The sequence below is a fragment of the Squalius cephalus genome (genome assembly GCF_949319135.1).
Source record: "Squalius cephalus genome assembly, chromosome: 16".
NCBI lineage: Eukaryota > Metazoa > Chordata > Actinopteri > Cypriniformes > Leuciscidae > Squalius > Squalius cephalus.
The window spans coordinates 16,902,420-16,925,212 of NC_137137.1; the positions used below are offsets into that span (position 1 = coordinate 16,902,420).

At 36.2% G+C, this 22,793-nt stretch overlaps 1 protein-coding gene across 1 annotated transcript in view; it reads left to right on the top strand.

Moving 5' to 3' along the window:
- The first annotated feature begins 2,123 nt into the window (after positions 1-2,123).
- LOC307173140 (phosphoglucomutase-like protein 5) overlaps positions 2,124-22,793 on the top strand; it is a 28,671-nt gene continuing 8,001 nt past the window's right edge. The window contains exons 1-9 of the mRNA XM_079895999.1: positions 2,124-2,824; positions 5,381-5,543; positions 6,810-6,956; positions 7,061-7,186; positions 7,270-7,460; positions 8,622-8,776; positions 16,714-16,829; positions 20,580-20,715; positions 21,107-21,290. Of these exons, the coding sequence (XP_079752125.1) occupies positions 2,567-2,824; positions 5,381-5,543; positions 6,810-6,956; positions 7,061-7,186; positions 7,270-7,460; positions 8,622-8,776; positions 16,714-16,829; positions 20,580-20,715; positions 21,107-21,290 (1,476 nt within the window). The 5' untranslated portion in view covers positions 2,124-2,566. The remainder of the gene's footprint in view (positions 2,825-5,380; positions 5,544-6,809; positions 6,957-7,060; positions 7,187-7,269; positions 7,461-8,621; positions 8,777-16,713; positions 16,830-20,579; positions 20,716-21,106; positions 21,291-22,793) is intronic.

Genomic DNA, 22,793 nt, shown 5'->3' on the forward strand with positions numbered 1-22,793 from the left:
GAACTCTTGTCATTTTAAATAGGCTTGTAACATAAGATATTTCTGTCATTGCTCTTATATGATAGTTTTAATGTAAATAAATAAATGGTAATATATTTGCTAGTCCTGGAAAGTGGATGTATTAAAATGCCTGTTTAAATAAATCATCATTGTCACATTTCAATTTTGTGTTCTCATTATTCGTAGTTCTTCGGTTGCAATGATCTCGTCAAAGTTTTCAGAGTTAAATGAAATAGCCTAAGTGCTCAGTCAATTACTTTGCCTGGCTTTTTTTTTTTTTTTTTTTTTTTTGTCGCTTTTGGGAAAAGTTGTGAACGTTGAGTTGGGTAATGTAGCCTAAAGAACTGCATGAATGAATGCGCGTTCAATACTCATGTTACAGCGTGCATAATAGCCTACATTTCCCTCTGTCAATGCTTGCAAGACATTTTCTATCATTTTATGTCCACTAGATGGAGACTGAAGCTCGTGAAATCAGTCGCACTCAATGCATTGATTTCACAAGCATTCCCCTATTGAGACGGGTGTGCTTGATCGATTATTTCGATTGAAGTTTGGACACATTTGATTACTATTTTTAATGTTTTTGAAAGAAGTCTCATGCTCAACAAGCCTGCATTTATTTGGTAAAAAAAAACATTAATATGTGAAATATTATCACAATTTAAAATAATGGTTTTATATTTTAATATAGCCTACCTTGAAGTATAATTTATTTCTGTGATGCAAATCTGAATTTTCATCAGCTATTACTCCAGTCTTCAGTGTCACATGATTCTTCAGAAATCTAAAACATTTATCAATGTTGGAAACAGTTGCGCTGCTTAACATTTTTTTGGAACCTGTGATCATTTCTCAGGGTTCATTGATGAATAAAAACTTTTTGAAAACAGCATTTATTCAAAATCGAAATCTTTTCTAACAGTATAAATCTTATCACTTTTTATAAAATTTGCTGAATAAAAATATAAAGTTCTTTCAAAAAAAGAAAGAAAAAAATGTAGGCCTATATACTGACCCCAAACTTTTGAACGGTACAGTGTATATTGTTACAAAATATTTCTATTTTAAATAAACGCTGTTCTTTTTATTCATCAAAGAATTCTGATAAAACGTTTCACAGGTTGTTTCCAACATTGATAATAAATCATATTAGAATGATTTCTGAAGGATTATGTGATACTGAAGACTGGAGTAATGGCTTCTGGGAATTCTGCTTTGCATCACAGACATAAATTATATTTTTAAAGTAGCCTATATTAAAACAGAAAACCATTATTTTAAATTGTAATAATATTTCACAATATTTCATTTTTTTTCTGCATTTTTGATCAAATAAATGCAGACTTGTTGAGCATAAGAGTCTTCTTTCAGAAACATTAAAAATACTAGGCCTAATGTTTCCAAACTAATGACCGGTACTGTATATAGTTATCACTTTGTCTATTAGCCTAATGCATTTTCAGCTCAAACAAACAGTTGTCACACTTTTCACTTCATATATTTATCACGGTAGGTTTATTTTGAATTTCTGCGTGAATAGGCCTTCATGCCTAACAATTATGAAACAAAATATGAACGCAAAAGGTAGAACACAAAATATCAAACCATCGTTTTGGCCAACAACAAAAAATATGAAACACGTGTGACAACATGCCCCAACCTGACTTTTATAACACATTTCAAACCTTTAAAATAACTAGTTGACTGTTGTTTGAATGTATTTCAGTGTGGAGCTGCGAAATATGATACAGAATATTTAGTCAGTTTAGTCTGAAGTAGGCCTACAGATTTCACAAAATGATTGTAACTGAAGAGTTTTTTTTTAATTAGATGTTTGAAACGCATTGCTATAGAAAACATAACTGGACTTTTGCCTCAAACATTTAGGCCTGAGAACCAGCTCTTGTGCCAACTAGCCCCGCTCGATCTCCCTTATCTGTTTTTTGGCATTGGAAACTTTGGTCAGTTTATTATTTCTCTCTCATTCCTTTCTGTCTTCGTGTTTAATGTTATTACATGTTATGAATGTTATGACATTTCTGCATTTGATCCGGTGTGCGTCAGGTGAGAACTGCTGTCCATCTTAGCGCTTCTTGTGGATCCAGTGCGCCACGGACAGTAGAAGCGTCCGATTACACAGCAGCACACTGTCACTATTCGCTCCCCCACACATCATAGGCTATTTTTGGCCAGTGCGTTAGCTCATTATATAGAGTTTTCTTCTACCCTCCCTGCCTTTTGGCAAACAAACGTGCGCGTGACAGTTCGGGAGAAGAGTGTCGGTGAGCGGAAGACCTTATCTTGGAATCTTTCTTTACCCTTTCACCCATTTATTCTGTGTTTTGTGCCACTATACCACGGTTTGTCCCGGTGCGATGAGAAGACAGCTGCTGTACACTAGTTTTCCAAAGAAGCGTCACGGGACGCGTCTCAAATAATCCACTGCGACTGAAGCGCACTGCTCGCTGCCTCCGTGAACTACTTCTGTTGCTTTTGACGATATTTAGAACATTGTTTCACGCCTCATTACATTTTTACGGTCTTCAAAGCGTTGCAGAAGATCATGGAGACTAACCCTATACCCATTTTGACTATCCAAACGACCCCCTTCGACGACCAGAGACCAGGGACAAATGGACTGCGAAAGAAGACAGCTGTTTTCGAAAGTAAAAAGAACTATCTTCAAAATTACATCCAAAGTGTGCTGTCCTCCATCGACTTGAGGGACCGTCAGGGATGCACTATGGTGGTGGGCAGCGATGGAAGATACTTCAGCCGGGCTGCAACTGAAGTCATCGTTCAAATGGCAGCTGCCAACGGGGTAAGGTGATGGTGGCTATACTTTTTCAAAGTCAAATAAAGATCTCACGCCTGTTTTTCTGTTTTTTTTAAATTATGTTTATTTATTGTCTATGATAGATTTTTAAGTCTAAAAATGCATAATTGATTTATTATTTCCCACTAAACTTGATAGATATTGTATAGTAGGCCTATAATTAAAAGTGCATTTATTCATTTATAAATATAATTAGATTAGTCTATGTAATAAAAATGCATTGTTTATTTATTTATTATGTTTTCTGATCTATATCATCAATAGGTAACATCAGTTAATTAAAGCTTATTCATTTATTTGTTTATTTATTTATAAATGTTATAGATGTTCTAGTATAAAAATGCAATGCATTGTTTTATTTATTTATTATTTATTAGGTTGTCTGACTTATATCGACTTGTCATCAAAAAGTAACATCAGTTAGATTAATATTTATGTATTTATCTATTTATTGATATATTATAGATTCTATAATAATAATGTTTTTCTGATCTATATTATCAAAGAGGTAACATCAGTTAGATTAAAGCCAATTTATTTATTTATTGATAAATATACATTTTCTAGTCTTTATAAGAAAATGCGTTGTTTGTCTGTTTATTTATTTATTTCCTAATAAAATGTATAGATTTTGTAATCTATCTAATTAAAAATATATATATTTAATAAGTTTTCTGATCTATATCATCAAAAAGGTATCAGTTAGATTATATTTATTTATTTATTTATTTATTCATAGATTCTCTAGAATCAAAATGAATTTACTCATTTATTTACCATGGTCATCATTATTATCTTTGTTGTTATATTTGATTATGATCATTTCAAGTGTCTTGTTGCAAGTGTTCAATTTGTTGCATGTCTGTTGGACATGTTAGTTTTATTATTCAGTATAACATGACATGGAGTTAAACTTTTGGTATCCCAAACTAAGATGCACGTTTTGTTGGAAAACCCTGAAAAGCAACAAACTGAGTATGAAAGAAAGTTTTAGAGTTAAATCTCTTTCCTGGCCTGGCCAAATGTATCCTGTCTTTATCTGTTATGCCATCCCTCCCCTGCACACTCTTCCTGGAGAGCCGCTGTTTCCCTTGTTTTGACCTCATGTTCATGTCAACCACAGGGAAACCCAGAACATATGGCCACGAGCCAAGATGCTTCATCAACTTTGTTCATCAACCTTTATGGCATATTTTATTGTGCTTCTAATGAAGATGTAAAGTTTAGTTCAGTCGGAGCATAAAGCCTGAAGTCACTGTTTTGATGCTCTAAATACTGTTATTCCATTTATATTATACAATACAGCCATAAATCCTCCCTCCTTTAGTCTCTTTCTTTGTATCAGTGACATTCTTCCATACAAACTTGGTAGCTCTCAGAGACATGATATATAGACACTGTGTATCCAGAAGCAGCACCTTATATGGATAAGCTGTTCAAAGAGTGCTGGGAATACAGTTCACACTCACTGAGCTTCAACTAAGAGATGCATGTAAAAGCAACGGGATAAGCAAAGCATCAGTGAGGTATTTAATTAGCATATTACCAAAAAAAAAGACTAGAGTCAGTGCACTTGCTCATCATTATAAATACTTGAGTGAGAGATGCCAAATACCTCACTATTAATAGAAAGTGGCTGATCTTGTAAAGCTTAATGAGTCACAAAGTTGCTGAGATGTCTGGGCTGCTGTCTTGTGAGCTAGAAAGACTGAAACAAGCAGTATCTGTCAATATTTAGAGCGATTTACAACTGAGGTTGCAATTTATGGAAGCTAGGATTGTATGTCAGGTCTGCTTTGAATCATTAGGTATTGTTAGCCTGTATTGCACGTAAAGAAGCCTGTACACGTCTGTTTAGTTTTGTCACTGAGTCAGCTCGTCAATCCCACAGGAATGAGCTACCAGACAGATGTAGTTGTTGACCTGGTATGCAGTAGTAGCCATGACTGGCGCCTCGGAAAGGGTGCAGGTTTAAAGCCCACCACATAATGTTATGATGACCCCCTGGTGAAGGTCTGGAATTAAGCAAAGAGGCTATTCAGGATCGAAAGTGCACGTTTACATTTGTCATTTCAAAAACGAATGGCTTTCGTTCTTTTGTGAAACACAAAAGAAGTTATTTTGAAAACTGTTTTTGTTCTTACAATTAAAGTCATTGGAGTCCAAAACAACATTGGACTTTCAATTTATGAAAAAAAGTTTTACATTTACTCATATACATATCATCTTTCCTCAATTAACCTAAAATAACATTTACTTAAATTGTCATATACGTTGTTTTTATAATCTACAGGGGGAAAATGCAAAAAGTGTATGTACAACAGCTTCTTATAAGGGTATATATTACCACTCCAAGATACTAATATGCACATTTTAGGGCCAGTATCTAAAATATAAATACTCAATTTCTTCTGTAAACCCAAAAGTAAAAAAAAATATTGTTTTTTCCTACAGTGAGAGTCCAAACCAACATTGGACTCCATTGACTTTCAATGCATGGAAAAAACCTTTACACCACTGAAACCAAAACTTCAATTTCAGATAGGACGTCTAGTCATTGGACACAACGGGATCCTGTCCACCCCAGCAGTCTCCTGCATCATCAGGAAGATAAAAGCCAGCGGTGGGATCATTCTCACTGCAAGCCACAGTCCAGGAGGCCCAGGAGGAGACTTTGGGATCAAATTCAGTGTCGCTAATGGAGGTGAGAACATTACAAAGCATATTCAAACACCCTGCATAAGAGCACCTTCAGAATGATAATGATACTTTCAATATACAGGGTGGGCCATTTATATGGATATACCGTAATAACATGGGAATGGTTGGTGATATTAAAGTCCTGTTTGTGGCACATTAGTATATGTGATGGTCACCACCCATCTTGAGGAGTTTGCCCCCTCACATATACTAATGTGCCACAAACAGGACTTTAATATCACCAACCATTCCCATGTTATTACGGTGTATCCATATAAATGGCCCACCCTGTATTTTAATATCAGCCTAAGGGAATTGCTGTGCCAATAATGTCATGACGTCAGCTTAACGTTACCTTTTTCCAAGCTGTCATGAACAACTATTTACAGAAAACACAGTAAAATATCTTCTATGGACATGTATTGTAATTCTGTGTACCTAAATTTACCTAAACTATATAGCTTACCTTAAATTTATTTTTGTTTTTACTTACACCATTATTATAATGAGATTATTATTATTTGTATTATGCATATTACTGACTAGTGCATATTACCATTCAAAAGTTGGGGTCTATAAGATTTTTTAATGTTTTTGCAAGAAGTCCCTTATACTCACCAAGGCTGCATTTAATCAAAAATACAGTAAAAAGTGTAATATTGTAAAATATTATTAGAAATTGTTTTATATTTGAATATAGTTTAAATGTAATTTATTCCTGTAATGGCAAAGTTGAATTTTCAGCATCATTACTCCAGTCTTCAGTGTCACGTGATTCTCTAGAAATCATTCTAATATGCTGATTTGGTGCTCAAGAAACATGATTTATTATTATCAATGTTGAAAACAGTTGTGCTGCTTAATATTTTTGTGGGAAATGATTTTTTAGAGGATTATTTGATTAATCGAAAGCTCAAAAGAGCATCATTTATTTGAAATGCAATGTTTTTATAACAATGTGATGGTCATTCTGTATTTTTTCTTCTTTTTTTGTCTTTTTTTTTTTTGTCTAAACCTTTGAATGTTAGCGTATGTTAGCAGCATTATATTCACTAAGTGTCAATCTCCATCTCTCTGTGAAACTTAGATAGATAGATAGATAGATAGATAGATAGATAGATAGATAGATAGATAGATAGATAGATAGATAGATAGATAGATAGATAGATAGATAGATAGATAGATAGATAGATTTTCATTCAACTTGTTGTTGTTATTTTTTAATATTTGATATGTTTTGTTGAAATCTGCCACTGTTTCTTGTTCCCAGGGCCTTCTCCAGACACAGTGATGGAGAGGATCCATCAGGTCAGTCGCACACTAGAGGAGTACGCCATCTGCCCTGACCTCCACATCGACCTGTCCCGCCTTGGCCGTCAAGACTTTGACCTTGAGAACAAGTTCAAGCCCTTCAGAGGTGAGTGGTATAAACTTACTCTAGTGTTTTCATTTACTTTTATCACAAACTTCAGGTTTACACTGATGTACTGAACATAAACATGTTCTTTCTCTGTTTTACAGTTGAGATTGTGGATTCAGTCGAGATCTATCTAAACATGCTGCGGGGAATTTTTGACTTTGGTGCCATCAAGAGCTTGCTGACGGGTCCAAACCAGCTGAAGATACGAATAGATGCAATGAATGGAGGTAAACTTTTGTGGACAGAAAATACCTATATGCAGATTGACATCTGTATGTACTGTAGTCAATCTTCATGTCGTCTGTTTCAGTTATGGGACCATATGTCCGAAAAATCCTATGCGATGAGCTCGGGGCTCCAGCCAATTCTGCTGTTAACTGTGTCCCTCTGGAGGACTTTGGAGGCCAACACCCAAACCCTAACCCTGCTTTCGCTGCATCTCTGGTGGACTCTATGAAGGGGGGAGAGTTTGGCTTTGGGGCTGCTTTTGATGCAGATGGGGTGCTTATCTCTTATCATCTGACAAGCATTTACAAATCACTTACACAAACAGAAAAGATATGTAAAAACTTCATAAGAATAATAATCAAGAAAAGAGCAAAAGAATCAAGGCTGTTGAACAAAATTATTGCTGGATTATTTCCTGCATCTTTGTCAGGGTCTTGTTTTGATTGCAGTTCTTTATTAATATCTATCTGTTTTTTATTTTATTTAACGATAATATTTATCTCGTTTATCTTTATTTATTTGATCTTCTTTGTTTTCATTCAATTTTTTTTGTGCTATCTTTATTTCTAAATATTGCAAACAAGTGAGAAACAGGAAATGCTGTTCATACTATTGAGAAAAATGCTTATACACCACTGTTCAAAAGATTGGGGTTGGTAAGAATTATTTAATGTTTTTGAAAGAAGTCTCTTATGCTCACCAAGGCTGCATTTATTTATTTGGTGCTCAATAAACATTTCTAATTATTATCAATGTTGAAAAAAGGTGTAATGTTAATATTTTTTGTCGAAACTAGTGTCAAATCAATTAATCGCAATTAAATTGCAATAATTTTTTTTTTGTTTACATAATATATGTATGTATATATATATATATATATATATATATATATATATATATATATATATATATATATATATGTGTGTGTGTGTGTGTGTGTGTGTGTGTGTGTGTGTGTGTGTGTGTGTGTGTACACATTTGTTAAAAATATTATGTAAAACAAAAACTTTTATGTTAGATGCGATTAATCACGATTAATCGAACTGGCAGCACTAGTCGAAACCATGATATTTTTTCTCATTATTCTTTGATAAATAGAAAGTTCAAATGAACAGCATTTATTTGAAATATATATATATATTTTATTAACAATGTAAAAGTCTTTACTGTGAATTTTGATCATTTTAATGCACCCTTGCACCCTTTTTAAACAAATCTTACTGTCCCCAAACTTTTAAATGCTAGTGTATGTATTCTTCATCATTTTCAAATGATACAGCAGCTGGTTATTTAATACACCAGATCAGTGAACAAGAAATTAATATCAAGTAACCTATACATTTTAGATAAAAAAAAATAAGATGATGCTTGTTCAATTAAATTGGGACAGAGCTAACTGTTGTATAATGTTGGCTATGTATGTCTTATGTACAGGATCGTTACATGATTATGGGTCAAGATGGGTTCTTTGTGAGCCCGTCAGATTCACTGGCAGTGATGGCAGCAAACCTCTCCTGCATCCCTTACTTCAGTCAGAGAGGAATCAGAGGTTTTGCCCGCAGTATGCCAACCAGCATGGCCATCGACAGGTAAGAAAACCTTGCTAATTTACAGATTGTGAAAAAATAAACCTGTTTTTATCAAAAAGCACATTCATAGGTGTTAAATGTTGCTGATAGGACTCGGACTCCTAACATCCCAGACAGCAACATAGTGTCGGCCCAGATCCGGCCCACATCTGGTACACCTGGATTCCACACGGCCCAGATGTGGGCCGGATCTGGAGAGACACTATGTTGATGTCTGGGATGCTCTTATATGATACCGCTAAAATGCCATTATTCACAGACATGCTGCAGACTATTGAAATTTAACAAGTTATCAGCAAAAGTTGCTCGAACCACTCTGTCTGATATGAATGTACTACACTGTAAAAAATTTCTAACCCTCCCAAATCAAAAATTTCAAGTGACCGATAACATCTAAATTTTTCAATTGGCCCAAGTGAAAATCTGTGAATTTAATTTTATAATTTACAGAATTTCACTTGGGCCAAGTGAAAAAATTAGATGTTATCGGTCACTTGAAATTTTTGATTTGGGAGGGTTAGAAATTTTTTACAGTGTACTAAACCTTCAAAAATTTAGCAAGACTGTTATGCAGAATCTTGAATATTAATTATATACTTAACTGTTAATTACAAACCGATTTGCTTGCACTTGTATTCAGTGAAACAAAGAAACTGGGTGGTTCTACTTAGTTTTAAAATAATTTCCACACGGCTTGCTTCCATTTCTTTTCTTGACTTTCACATTTGTTTGTCAAATTAAGAGACAGTGACATTATCCCTTAAAGGGATAGTTCACCCAAAAATGAAAATGCTGTCCTCATTTACTCACCCTCATGTTGTTCCAAACCTGTATGATTTCCTTTCTTCTGCTGAACACAAAAGAAGATATTTTAAAGAAGGTTGGTAATTAAACAGTTGCTGGTCCCCATTGACTTCCATAGTATTTTTTTTTTCCTACTATGGAAGTCAATGGGGTCCATCAGTCGTTTGGTTACCGACTTTCTTCAAAATATCTTCTTTTGTGTTCAGCAGAAGAAAGAAAGTCATACAGGTTTGGAACAACATGAGGGTGAGTAAATGAGGACAGCATTTTCATTTTTGGGTGAACGATCCCTTTAATATACTGCAGGAGTTCAGAGCTGTTTAAAGAAAAGCCAGTCAACTCTCAAAATAATTGATAAGCTGATGACCAGGGAGGAAATAATCCATCAGGATCTTTCCACTATCTCGGTTACTCTTCTTGTGCAAGACACTAAATGGTAAAAGCATTAGTGATGGGGCCAGAGGTTACAGTGTGGAGACTCACTCCCTAAGAATAACAGTGTTAGCTCAACCCTGCGCGAGCTCCTGCAGACTAAAAATAATCATGCTAAAGACCCGTCTGCTTTGAGACAGGATTTTATGCTATGAGAAATTAATAGCAAATTCATGCATTTAAACGATATTGTTTAAATGTAAAGGCTTTTAATCAAATTTTCTTATCCTATTCCTAGCTTATTTTGTGACTCTGTGGTGCTATCAAAACATTTCCCAGTCTGATACAGCAACAGCTCCATCAATTGTGTCAGTTGGGGGCGGAGTTACCTGTTTTGCTGACCAATGGGGAACAGGGAGTGTTCAGAAAACCTGCCTGAATACAATTCTTAACTTTTTCAGTTCTGTTTGACATTTAACATACACACTTCAGCTTTCAAATTTGTTTAAAAAATAACAAAAAACTGAAAAACTGACAAACCGTCTTTACTGGTCCACTTCTCTTCTATGAATTAAGTTTGCAACTTTCGGCAATAACGTGAACCTGATTGAAATGAAATGGCCTTATTAAATGGATAGTTCGCTCAAAAATGACAATTCTGTCATCGTTTACTCACCCTCATGTCGTTCCAGACTTTCTTTCTTCTTTGAAAGTCAAAATATATATTCTGAGAAATGTCTCAGCGTTTTATGTTTTTATTTTCTTGTCCATACAATGGAATTCAATGGTAACCTATTACCAACTTTCTTCTAAATATATTCTGTTGTGTTTCACAGAAGAAAGAAAGACATGCAAGCTTAGAATGACATACTGTAAGGATGAGTAAATGATGACAGATTTTCATTTCTGGGTGAACTATCCCTGTAATGCTGGCAGTCAAATAGGAAGTGACGTTATTTAGTGCTACCCAATCAGTCATTAAAAACAGCCAGAAAGTGCTTATTGTGTCATAACACCAGAATTAAGTGTGATTTCCTCCCATCAGTATTGTGTTTGTTCTGTGACTCATTATTCACTTCCTGGAGGCTTTGCAAGGTTGATTCAATGTCAGGAACACACTGTCAATGAGACTTTAACTACTGGTGTGGCTAAGATAAAGAAAGAGAGGTTGAGTCTACATTTGGCCTGAGTTTGTACCTTGTTATAAAGTATAGCCATAGCTAAGCAGAGTGTTATATTTTCCATTCTGTAAGTAAGAATGGGTGCTCCCAGCCTAGAGACAGTTCTAGATTGTTTCCTTTCTCATTCTCTCTTACATTGAAGTCACCCTCCAAATTCGAGCTGTTGCCTTCCAGGCTATAGGTGCGGTCACTTCATGTTACATTCACTTCCATTTGATCGCATGTGAGCGTGGCAGCATGGAAACGGTAGGATATTTGTAAAAGTTTTGTTTTTTGCTGCATATTAAAGTTCAAGTTTGGTGCACCCGGTCCCAGATAAGTGGTGGATTATTGATGGATGGATGATCTGCAAATTTGTATGGCAAAAATATTCTGACCAATAATGGAGTAGTCTCCGACTTTTTGGCTCAATAAAAAGAACACATATACTTTAAAGGTGAGTTTTCGTCTTTATACCGACATCTAATTTTATGGATGTAGCATCACGGAAAAAACTAATGTTTTCAGTTGCGATGTCATTGTAGAAATGTGACGTACTTGATAAAAATCGTTTGAAAATTACAAACCAATCAGTAATTTGTTTGCCATGTATGCCATCACCATATCATTCTACAGCAACAGTATACAAATGATTATAAATAATAAATATATAAATTATACTTGTAAACTGAATGTAAATATCAAATTAAATAAATAAAATGCATATATGTGACCCTGGATCACAAAACCAGTCACAAGTCGCACGGGTATATTTGTGGCAAAAGCCAACAATACATTGTATGGGTCAAAATTATCGATTTTTCTTTTATGCCAAAAATCATTAGGATATTAAGTAAAGATCATGTTCCATGAAGATATTTAGTAAATTTCCTACTAAAAAAATATTTTTGTGAGTGAATGCTGCACAATCGCGAACATAAATGGACAACTTTAAAGGCGATTTTCTCAATGTTTCTTTTTTTTTGCACCCTCAGATTCCAGATTTTCAAATAGTTGTATCTCGGCCAAATATTGTCCTATCCTAACAAACCAATGGAAAGCTTCTTTATTCAGCTTTCAGATGATATATAAATCCCAATTTTTAAAAAAAAGACCCATGTGACTGGTTTTGTGGTCCAGGGTCACACATTTTTATTATATTTAATTATAATTAATACATTTTAATTATTTTATTTTTATGTTGGAGCCATTAAAAATGTTGGAAGGACAACTAGAAATGACCTGATTGGCAAGCAGCAAAAATATGCAATGTTCAGTTGAGCCCTGTTTTATTAGGCTACTGATTTCTTCATCTTTTCATCATTAACAACTGTTAATAAGATAAACATACTTTTTAAATGTTCACACCATACATTTTAATTCACAACGCCACTTAGGAAAGAGAGTCAGGTCAGAAAATGAACTGACCTTATTTAGTTAGCTGTTGAAATCAACAATAATTAAGACATGTTTATATTGTGAGTCCTTAAAAGACAGATTTTGTAGTGCTGGATCTGGTGATGGAGAATAACTGTATTCTCTTTTCATGAATCTGTATCATTCTGTCCAGCTAATCTGAACTGTTTTTCTGAGGCATGCATGTCCCCTGGGGTGCGAGTTGTTGGAGCAAGGCATCTCTGCTGCTGTAAACCTTTTTAGGCGACAAGTGAGCTCAGGCTGTGGCTGTGTTTATACCATGGACCTCTCAGGAGTGTGTGTTTGTGAAGTGGCTGTGGAGCATAATCTACTGGAGCATGTGTGTGCTGTAGGTCTGGTGTGTGATTGCAGCTCTTTATATGTGCACATATGACTGTGTTTAAGGATGGAAGGATGGAAAGGAAACATCTGCCGTGTTCCCTATACACGTGGGAAGGGGAAGAGAGAATGTGTGCTATCAATTTGACCAGGATGAACTGCTGAAATACGGGGAAATCACACATGAGAAAATCCAGTCGAATTGTAACTGCAGTCCAGTGTGTTTGCTGTAACCATATTTTAAACCCATTTAATGATATAAATACATCTGTATGTAACATGCTGGGACTTTTCACTGTTTGTATCACTGCGCTTCCCTGTGTTTGCACATTCAGACAAGATGTCAGCATTAGTGGTGGGGATTTTAAGTGAATCTTTCTGCAGGCAATCATTAAATTAGTAGGTGGTGAAAAGGGGCTGTTTTTAAGAGTGAGTCATTGAGTAATTCACTGAACTAATTTGTTCAACAGCTTTGATGCATTGAGGAACAAAATTGAGCAACTCTCTTTATGAACGAATCATTGAATAATTCACTGAACCGATTCGTTCAACAACACTGATTTATTCAGGAATGAAATTAGCGACTCTCTTTATAAGTCGTTGAATTATTCACTGAACTGATTGGGGGGGGGGGTATATTTGCTTATTCCCTTTTTGGCTCAGTAAATTTTTTTGCAATTCCATTTAGTAACGCTAGTGATGGAAAAATTACATACTTGATCTAAAATTATATATGAATCTTTGAACTAATATGCATAAACAGTTCATGATTTGAATAAGCTTAATCATTAAGCATTCTTTCAGTATTTGTTTTTTAACTCTTTTGGTCATTGTCGTCTGTGTGTACTCACAAGCTTAGACTTTATAAGGTGGTAAAGTCCTTAAACTATTTGTTTATATTGTAATAAAGCAATTTCAAGCAGTATTGGTATTCAACGTTTTACTTTCAAACATGTTTTAATACACCTTGGAGTAAGGAATGTACACTCACCTAAAGGATTATTAGGAACACCTGTTCAATTTCTCATTAATGCAATTATCTAATCAACCAATCACATGACAGTTGCTTCAATGCATTTAGGGGTGTGGTCCTGGTCAAGGCAATCTCCTGAACTCCAAACTGAATGTCAGAATGGGAAAGAAAGGTGATTTAAGCCATTTTGAGCGTGGCATGGTTGTTGGTGCCAGACGGGCCGGTCTGAGTATTTCACAATCTGCTCAGTTACTGGGATTTTCACGCACAACCATTTCTAGGGTTTACAAAGAATGGTGTGAAAAGGGAAAAACATCCAGTATGCGGCAGTCCTGTGGGCGAAAATGCCTTGTTGATGCTAGAGGTCAGAGGAGAATGGGCCGACTGTTTCAAGCTGATAGAAGAGCAACTTTGACTGAAATAACCACTCGTTACAACCGAGGTATGCAGGAAATCATTTGTGAAGCCACAACACGCACAACCTTGAGGCGGATGGGCTACAACAGCAGAAGACCCCACCGGGTACCACTCATCTCCACTAAAAATAGGAAAAAGAGGCTACAATTTGCACGAGCTCACCAAAATTGTACAGTTGAAGACTGGAAAAATGTTGCCTGGTCTCGATTTCTGTTGAGACATTCAGATGGTAGAGTCAGAATTTGGCGTAAACAGAATGAGAACATGGATCCATCATGCCTTGTTACCACTGTACAGGCTGGTGGTGGTGGTGTAATGGTGTGGGGGATGTTTTCTTGGCACACTTTAGGCCCCTTAGTGCCAATTGTGCATCGTTTAAATGCCACGGCCTACCTGAGCATTGTTTCTGACCATGTCCATCCCTTTATGACCACCATGTACCCATCCTCTGATGGCTACTTCCAGCAGGATAATGCACCATGTCACAAAGCTCGAATCATTTCAAATTGGTTTCTTGAACATGACAATGAGTTCACTGTACTAAAATGGCCCCCACAGTCACCAGATCTCAACTCAATAGAGCATCTTTGGGATGTGGTGGAACGGGAGCTTCGTGCCCTGGATGTGCATCCCACAAATCTCCATCAACTGCAAGATGCTATCCTATCAATATGGGCCAACATTTCTAAAGAATGCTTTCAGCACCTTGTTGAATCAATGCCACGTAGAATTAAGGCAGTTCTGAAGGCGAAAGGGGGTCAAACACAGTATTAGAATGGTGTTCCTAATAATCCTTTAGGTGAGTGTAAATGGAAATCATTTTAGTACAACTGGGGTAGTTTACCAGCTTAATTAGACTGCCTGTCAACTCATGCTAAAATTATGTTAGTTGATAATTGAGTTTTATTGAGGTTAGGAACAGCTGCCGACTTTAAAACTCAGCCGAGCATGTTATTTTCCCTTTTTTTCATTCTTTTATAGACAGAATTGTTAAAAATCCAGTCACACCCTCATGAACACATATGCATGCAAAATATTTCCGATGCAAAATTAGAGATAGCGCTGCTTGTGTTGGCCACAAATATGAGAATAAATCATCGAAAACAAGTCAACAGGTCAAAGATTCCAGTTTGCTGTCCGTGTGCCAGGCTTTCCATTCTACTCCATGTCCCTTGAGTCAATAACACTTGTTTTCCCATATTTAGTAATTCCACCCATGAGTAAACAGCTGCATCCTAGCTCTCCTCATTTACATCGGTTCCCTGTCATCTGTCCCTTCATCTGATGGGATCTCAGCAACTCATTACCCATAATGCCAGATTGCAGTGTCTGAAAATAGTTATGACTCTAGCCATTATCCAAGATCAACAAACAGAGAAGGAGACTTGTAACTGCGTTCCTCTTCTTGTTTTCTCGATCTATTTCATTTTCATAGTCATGAATGAATATAGTTCCCTAATACAAAACTTGCTGTCTTAACAATAATGTAGTATGACAATATTTGTTCAAATGTAGGCCTAAATTTTCAGTTTCTGTGACGGCTCGCATGGAGTTTGACAGTATAAGCAAGTTAAACAGGTGTAGACTACACACCGATGATTAAAGCGCTGTTTGCTCCTCCAGGCACATGGCTGAATCTCAAAATAAATGTCAGCCAAAATGTCAGCATGGTTTCGTTCTGCTTTTTGCCTTATAAAGACACTGAATTGAGAAGACGAAATATGCAGTTTGATTAATGAATCAGTCCAAAGAACAGGTACTAAATGTACTACCAGTGAATTTGTAGAAAGCTGAATGGTGATCACTTTGCTTAAATGATCATTACATCGACATCCATCTTCTTTCATAGTCTATCATTTACATGTATTATTTTAAAATATATAATACTGTATTATTAGGTTTCCTAAAATATGATCCATGTGGTAATATGACAAAGTCTGCCTCTAAAAAAATCACATTTTCACTTTTTAGAGTGTAAAGGCCCATTCACACAAACGACGATAACTATAAAGATATAGTTTAAAAAATAGTAGAGTCCAACGTTAATAATAAAGAGGAATAATATCTTTGGAATCACTTTCAGAACAATTATTTTCCAGCTGATGAATGATAGAAACATTGACAGAATCCAAATCAGAATCCATCTTGCTTTAAAGAGCTTGATCAATTAAAGTGGAAGATGACATAGCTTAAGTGCGCATTTATTATAAACAGATTGTTATTGTCCGCTGGTGTGGACGCTAATATATTTATCGTAATACTTAGTTGACGTTCTTGGTGTGTACAGGCCTTTACATTGCAGTGCCATATAGTAATTGCACAATTTTAAAGATACATTGATAAAGAAATGATGCTGTTAGCCAATGAGATACAGTCCTTCTTTCAGATTTGATCTCATCCAAATGAACTCTGAGTAGGATTGCACTGGAGTACTCATGCTTCCTGTTTGTTTGCAGGGTTGCCAAGGCTATGAAGGTGGCGCTTTATGAAACTCCCACAGGCTGGAGATTCTTTGGAAACCTGATGGATTCTGGGAGGTGTTCGTTCTGTGGAGAGGAGAGCTTCGGAGCAGGTGGGTGCCATCAGAGTCCGTGCACTTCTCTAAGAGCATATAAAAGCCCTTCTCCGGCTTTTAGAGTTCAAAAGTCATCATGAATGTTTTGTCATAATTTATTAGCCTACTTATGTTGTTCCAAACCCCTATAATGTTATTTTTCTGTCAAACACAAAAGAAAAAATAATTTTATGTCATTGACATTTTTGGAGGGAGCTTTTTGTTAGGAAATGCTTTCTGACATTTTGACCACATCCAAAATGTAGATCTTTATCAGTGTTCCGCTATAAAAGGAAGACAGGCTGGTGAATCATCTGAAATAGTGAGAAAATGAGAGTGGTCTCTGCTGGCAAAAGCAAACTACTCCTCCTCTGCTTTTCTCACAAAAGCACACAGGGTGGGGGCACAGACGAAGGAAGTAAAGGAGTGGAAGAAAAAGTAATTGAATGGATTGTAGTGGTTTTAGTTCTCTAGTCCTCTCATGTCATATAACATGTCACACAACGCTTGAACAACCAGACACGTTCCTGCTTAATAAAGGTGTTTCTTCAACAACTTTTTTTCATGTCACAGGGGTTTGATTTTATTAAAAGTAACAAAAAGCTAACTAATAGCAACTAACTTTTTTCCCCCTTTTCTTATGTAAAGGTGACATTGAAGCATTTGGAAATGTTTTAACGTGCATGTATAATTTATATTTGCTTATTTTTTTATTATCCAGATCTTTTTACAAAGCATCGCCATGGTGTTCAAATGATTTATTTATAGATTATATTTTTTCCCCTTAACAATGCATTCAGTCTTAAAATATGAAACTTTGCCATAAAAATATTTTCATTTTAAAACTTTTTTTGCTTCTTTTCAAATTGCTTTTATCTATAGATTGTAGTTTTTTCAGAACCATATGTTCAGTATTCAAATATGAAAATTTGTCATAAAAATATTTTAAAACAATGATTATTCAAACAGATAAAAAAATGGTTTTCAATTATTTTTTTTATTTTTTTTTATTTTTATTTTTTTTGTGGGTCCCAAGGATATAGTGAAGAGCTTAAAATATGAGACATGATGTGTAAAGACAAATGAAGGTAAATAAAATTACTGTTGGCCATTTAAAACAAAGGTCCAAAATCACAATTTCCACCACAGAATGTTATCAAAACATTTTTTTGTGGAAATTACATTTTTTGGTTCAGAAAAATAGCAAACATTTCAGTGATATACAGTATGTACTGTATATGCACATATAGTTCACCCAAAACTTAAGTCATTTACTCGCCCTCATATAATTTTATTGTTTTTTTTAATATTTTTTTTATTATTATCGGCCAAAACTGCCTAGAAACTCCTATATGTGAAGGTGAGCCCCTGTCTGGTATTGAATGGTTGTGTTTTGGTTGGCAGCTGAATGTGGAATAAGCAACTGGCGCTGAATAATGTTGCTGGGCAGACAGACGCTTGGCCCTGTGGGCGGCAGGGTCGATCTGTAAAGCCTCTGGGGTTTTACACCGCCACGAAGACCTTGAGTGAGACACGAGGCATTGTCTGTAGGTGTCAAAAGAGCAGCCCGCTCATTATTCACCATGTTCTGACTTTGCTGCGGGATAGTAGTGCTGTCATGGGTCACTTGTCAGTTAAATTTTCACTAAACACTCTCTACTATGCTAGACATGCATCATTATATGGTGAGGCAGATATCTGGTACAAATTGAGTGTGTTTATGGAATATTGGCATTAAGCAAGTTTCCCTTTTGGCTGTGAACCAGGTCGTTTCTGCGTCAAGCTTATTGTTTTGTGAGCTGAAGGAAAGTTAACAGATAATAGTCGGACAAGCTGATAGATGTTGAAATCTGCTTTTTGAAATGAACTTTATTGTGTTTTATTGATTTGAAGGGTCAAAACTAATTATACAACAATGTTACATTGGCTTAAAAGCGTCTTTGGCTGTTGATGTGATATGCGGTAGGCCTGAGCATTTTTTAGTACTTCAGCATTAGTCACGCACAGAGAACAGCTGTCGGATACACTTCTTCTGACATTTGATTACATGAAATAAACCAGATCAAATAACAAAAGTCATAGAGAAGATGTCAAGCAGATGAAGAGTTGACCAGGGGAGTGAGGGCTTTCATTTTGTCAATATAATCTCTTGATTTAAATCAATCTCAGTGTAACCTCTCCGGTTCTACTCGCACCGTGACAAGCGGGATTCGAACCAGTGTTTGCAGCATGTGAGGCGGGTGCCTAACTGTCACATGTATGTTCTGTTTGGCTTTAGTTCTTGTCCCGGTGTTTTGATTTGACCTAGGCTGTGTTGGAAATCACCCCCCATTCCCTTAAGTAAGTCACTATTTGAGGGGACTGGCATTTGTAGTGGTGTCCGAAACCATAGTGGTTGTTATCGAGTGCACTCATACTCATTCAATCCCACAATGCACTGCAATTACGAATGTATAACCGATGTACACTCAACAGCTAGAGAATACCAATAATGCGTTGCGCCAAATGAATTCCTGCAACATAATCATCCATCCATTTTACAAACTGCTGGTTCAATGTGGGTCCAGCATAATGGTATAAATTCCTTTTTAATTGATTATTAAATTGTTTAATTAAGGTTTATACATGCTAGTTTCCATAGCTGCCAACTGTGCAAAAATGACACTTTGTGCCGAATTCTGACCCCTGCCTGATTATAACCCCCTAGTATAGTTAGGTTTAGGATTAGGTGTGAGGGTGTTGTTAAGATTAGGTGTGGGGTTAGAATTAGGCAATAAGGGGGTACTAATTTGGCAGGGAGACGAAATTCAGCACAGCACTGGCACACTCAGTGTCCGAATTCACTCACTCATTTTTATTCACTTTTCAAGTGGACTAGGCCTATACTTGTGGACTAATGTGGGGAATAGTGAATGAGGGTATAGGGGACGATTTAGAACACAGCTCTAGTTTTCTTTGATCTGTTTTCCTGCCACTTGTTTGTTACTATGGTTCCTGCTAAGTCCTCACCTGTTCATTGTTCTGTTGATTGCCATCAATGTGTATTTAAGCCTTCATTTTCTTCAGTCCTTTGTCTTGCGTTGATGTTGATATTGTTATACTAGTGTGTTACTCCTTTTGTTTCCATTTCCGCTTGTCTTTTGGATTATATACACAGCAAGTGTGACAGTAACAAGGACGCTAAAGACCATAGCCACTTGCGTCAGTCACTAATGCGACTCTTGAGGCCAGGGGAGTGAGGTTTACCTGCAGGAGTGATGTTTACCACCATTACACTCACCCCCCTAAACCTCACTCCCATTTGGGTCACGGCACCAACGTAACCCCTCCAGTTCTACTCACACCACTCCGAGCAGGAATCGAACTGCCGTTTCTTCCATGGGAGGCGGGTTCCCTAACAAGGAGGCTAAAGACCGCAGCCACTTATGTCAGTCTCTAGTGCGCCACACAAATATTAAGCAACTCTTTTCAACATTGATAATAATAATAATAAATGTTTTTTGAGCACAAAATCAGCATATTAGAATGATTTCTGAAGGATCATTTGACATTGAATACTGATGTGATTGTGATAGATTTAGAATTCAGCTTTGCATCACTGGAATATATTACCTATTAAATATATTCAAATATGCAACAGTTATTTTAAATTGCAATAATATCTCACAAGATTACTATTTACTGCATTTTTATCAAGTAAATGCAACCTTTTGAACGGTAGTGTAGATGGAATATCAAAATATGTATCTCTTTATCTGTTTCTTTCAGGTTCAGACCACATCCGAGATAAAGACGGCCTGTGGTCAGTTCTGGTATGGTTGTCCATAATGGCAGTGCGTAACCTGGGAGTGGAGGGAATAGTGAGAGATCACTGGGCCAAAATGGGACGCAACTACTTCTGCAGGTGAGCTGAACCCAAATAAGCATCTTCCCAAGCGACAGTTCCTTCCCAAGCTTCATTTCTGACATCAATCTTCAGGTCTCTCGGGACATTTCAGGATATTTCTTTGTGTATACATACAGTAGTACCCACCCGCTCAATGGCTTTTCCTTTGAGACTGAGTAGGCAGTATCTCTTTATTGTGTGCCTGGATTGTTTTTCCCTTTCCCATACATGTTTCCCACATTCACCATATTTAGCTCTACTTGTAGAATAGATGTCATGTGAAAATCCTGGGAGCTCTCCAAATGACCATGAAACAAGTATTTATCACTGTAGGTATTATTAGGTAACATCCATCTTTTACATTGATGTACTATAGTGTTTGTTGGATTTATTTCTTTATATCTGCCAGGTTTGACTATGAAGGAGTGGATGGCAGGGCAGCGTATTACCTCATGAGAGATTTGGAGGCTGTTATCACTGATAAAGCTTTTACCACTCAGAAGTTTTCTGTGGGCAATAATGTCTACAGTGTGGAGAAGGCTGATAATTTTGAGTACATCGACCCAGTGGACGGCAGTGTGTCAAGGAAACAGGTCAGTTCAATACCTTGAGATAACATGAGAGATGGTCTGTCAATTATAGTCACACTAAACTTTGAGCTTTATTTACTTCCATTCATACACATGGGAGATAGGAATCACTTCTTTATTTGATGTTGTTTATTTGGCAAAATACTGTGTTGCTAAATAGGTGTACAGTGCATTTTCAATGCGAGTTGAATATATCTTTGAAAGACGTCTCATGCTTACCAAGGCTGCATTTATTTGATACAAATACTGTACAGTAAAAACAGAAATATTGTGAAATATTATTACAATGTAAATATAATTGTTTTCTATTTTAATATATTTTAAATGTAATTTATTCCTGTGATGCCAAAGCTGAATTTTCAGCATCATTACTCCAGTCTTCACATGATCCTACAGAAATCAATATGCTGATTTGGTGCTCAAGAAAAATGTCTTCTTATTATAAATGTTGAAAACAGTTGTGCTTCTGAATATTTTGTGAAAGCCGCAATACTTTTTTACAGGATTTTTTGATGGAAAGTTCAAAAGAACAACATTCATATAAAATAGAAATCTTTGTAACATTATAAATGTCTTTACTGTCAATTTTAATCAATTTCATGCATCATTGCTAAATAAAAGTAATAAGTATTAGTAAAAAATCTTTCCGACCCCAAACCTTTGAACGGTAATGTAAATTAAAAAATAAAGCACGCATGTACACACACACACACACACACACACACGCACACACACACACGCGCACACACACACACACACACACACACACACACACACACACACACACAAATCTATGGTTTTAAATGTTGCAACTAAGTGAATTGACACATCACAACTTTATAATGTACGGTATGAGAAATGGATGTCAATTTTGAGATTTACATTTAACAGTGTTATTAAATTATGAATGTTTTTGCAAAATTAACTTTAAATGAGTATTTGATGATGGCTAAGTACATCTAAATTAAAAAAAAAGATAAAATGTATTACAGTGATGAGATCCTAACTGCAAACACGATCATGCTTTAAACTGACTGAACAAAAGTATATGAATCTTTACAACATGTGTCTTTAATTAATTTGAAGTCAACCATCATAAAAACAAATGTGCGCATCGGTCCCATAGCGCACCTTATTCATCTGAGATAATGGGGAAGTGTCTGAGATTTTGCAGCTTAGTCGCTCGTATACAGAGCTGCCAGGGAGTTGTTGAGCATTAAGGTTTTATGTTCAGCAATTATATGCTATTTAGTGCGGCACGCGCACCGACCACCCAATGAACGTGGGCTCAAGTGGGATTCCTTGTTTGGGCATCCACATTCACACTTAGCTTCTTATGTGTGTACGGTGTACGCGGCCTGGTTGAAATGAACAATACACACGTGCCGCAGAGACTCTGTTCATATTTTAATTCAGCTGCTCTCTCTCTCACTCCTTTTTTGGAGGATGTGCTAAAGCACACGGAGGCGCACATGTGCTTGATAGTAACAGGAGAAGGATGTTTCG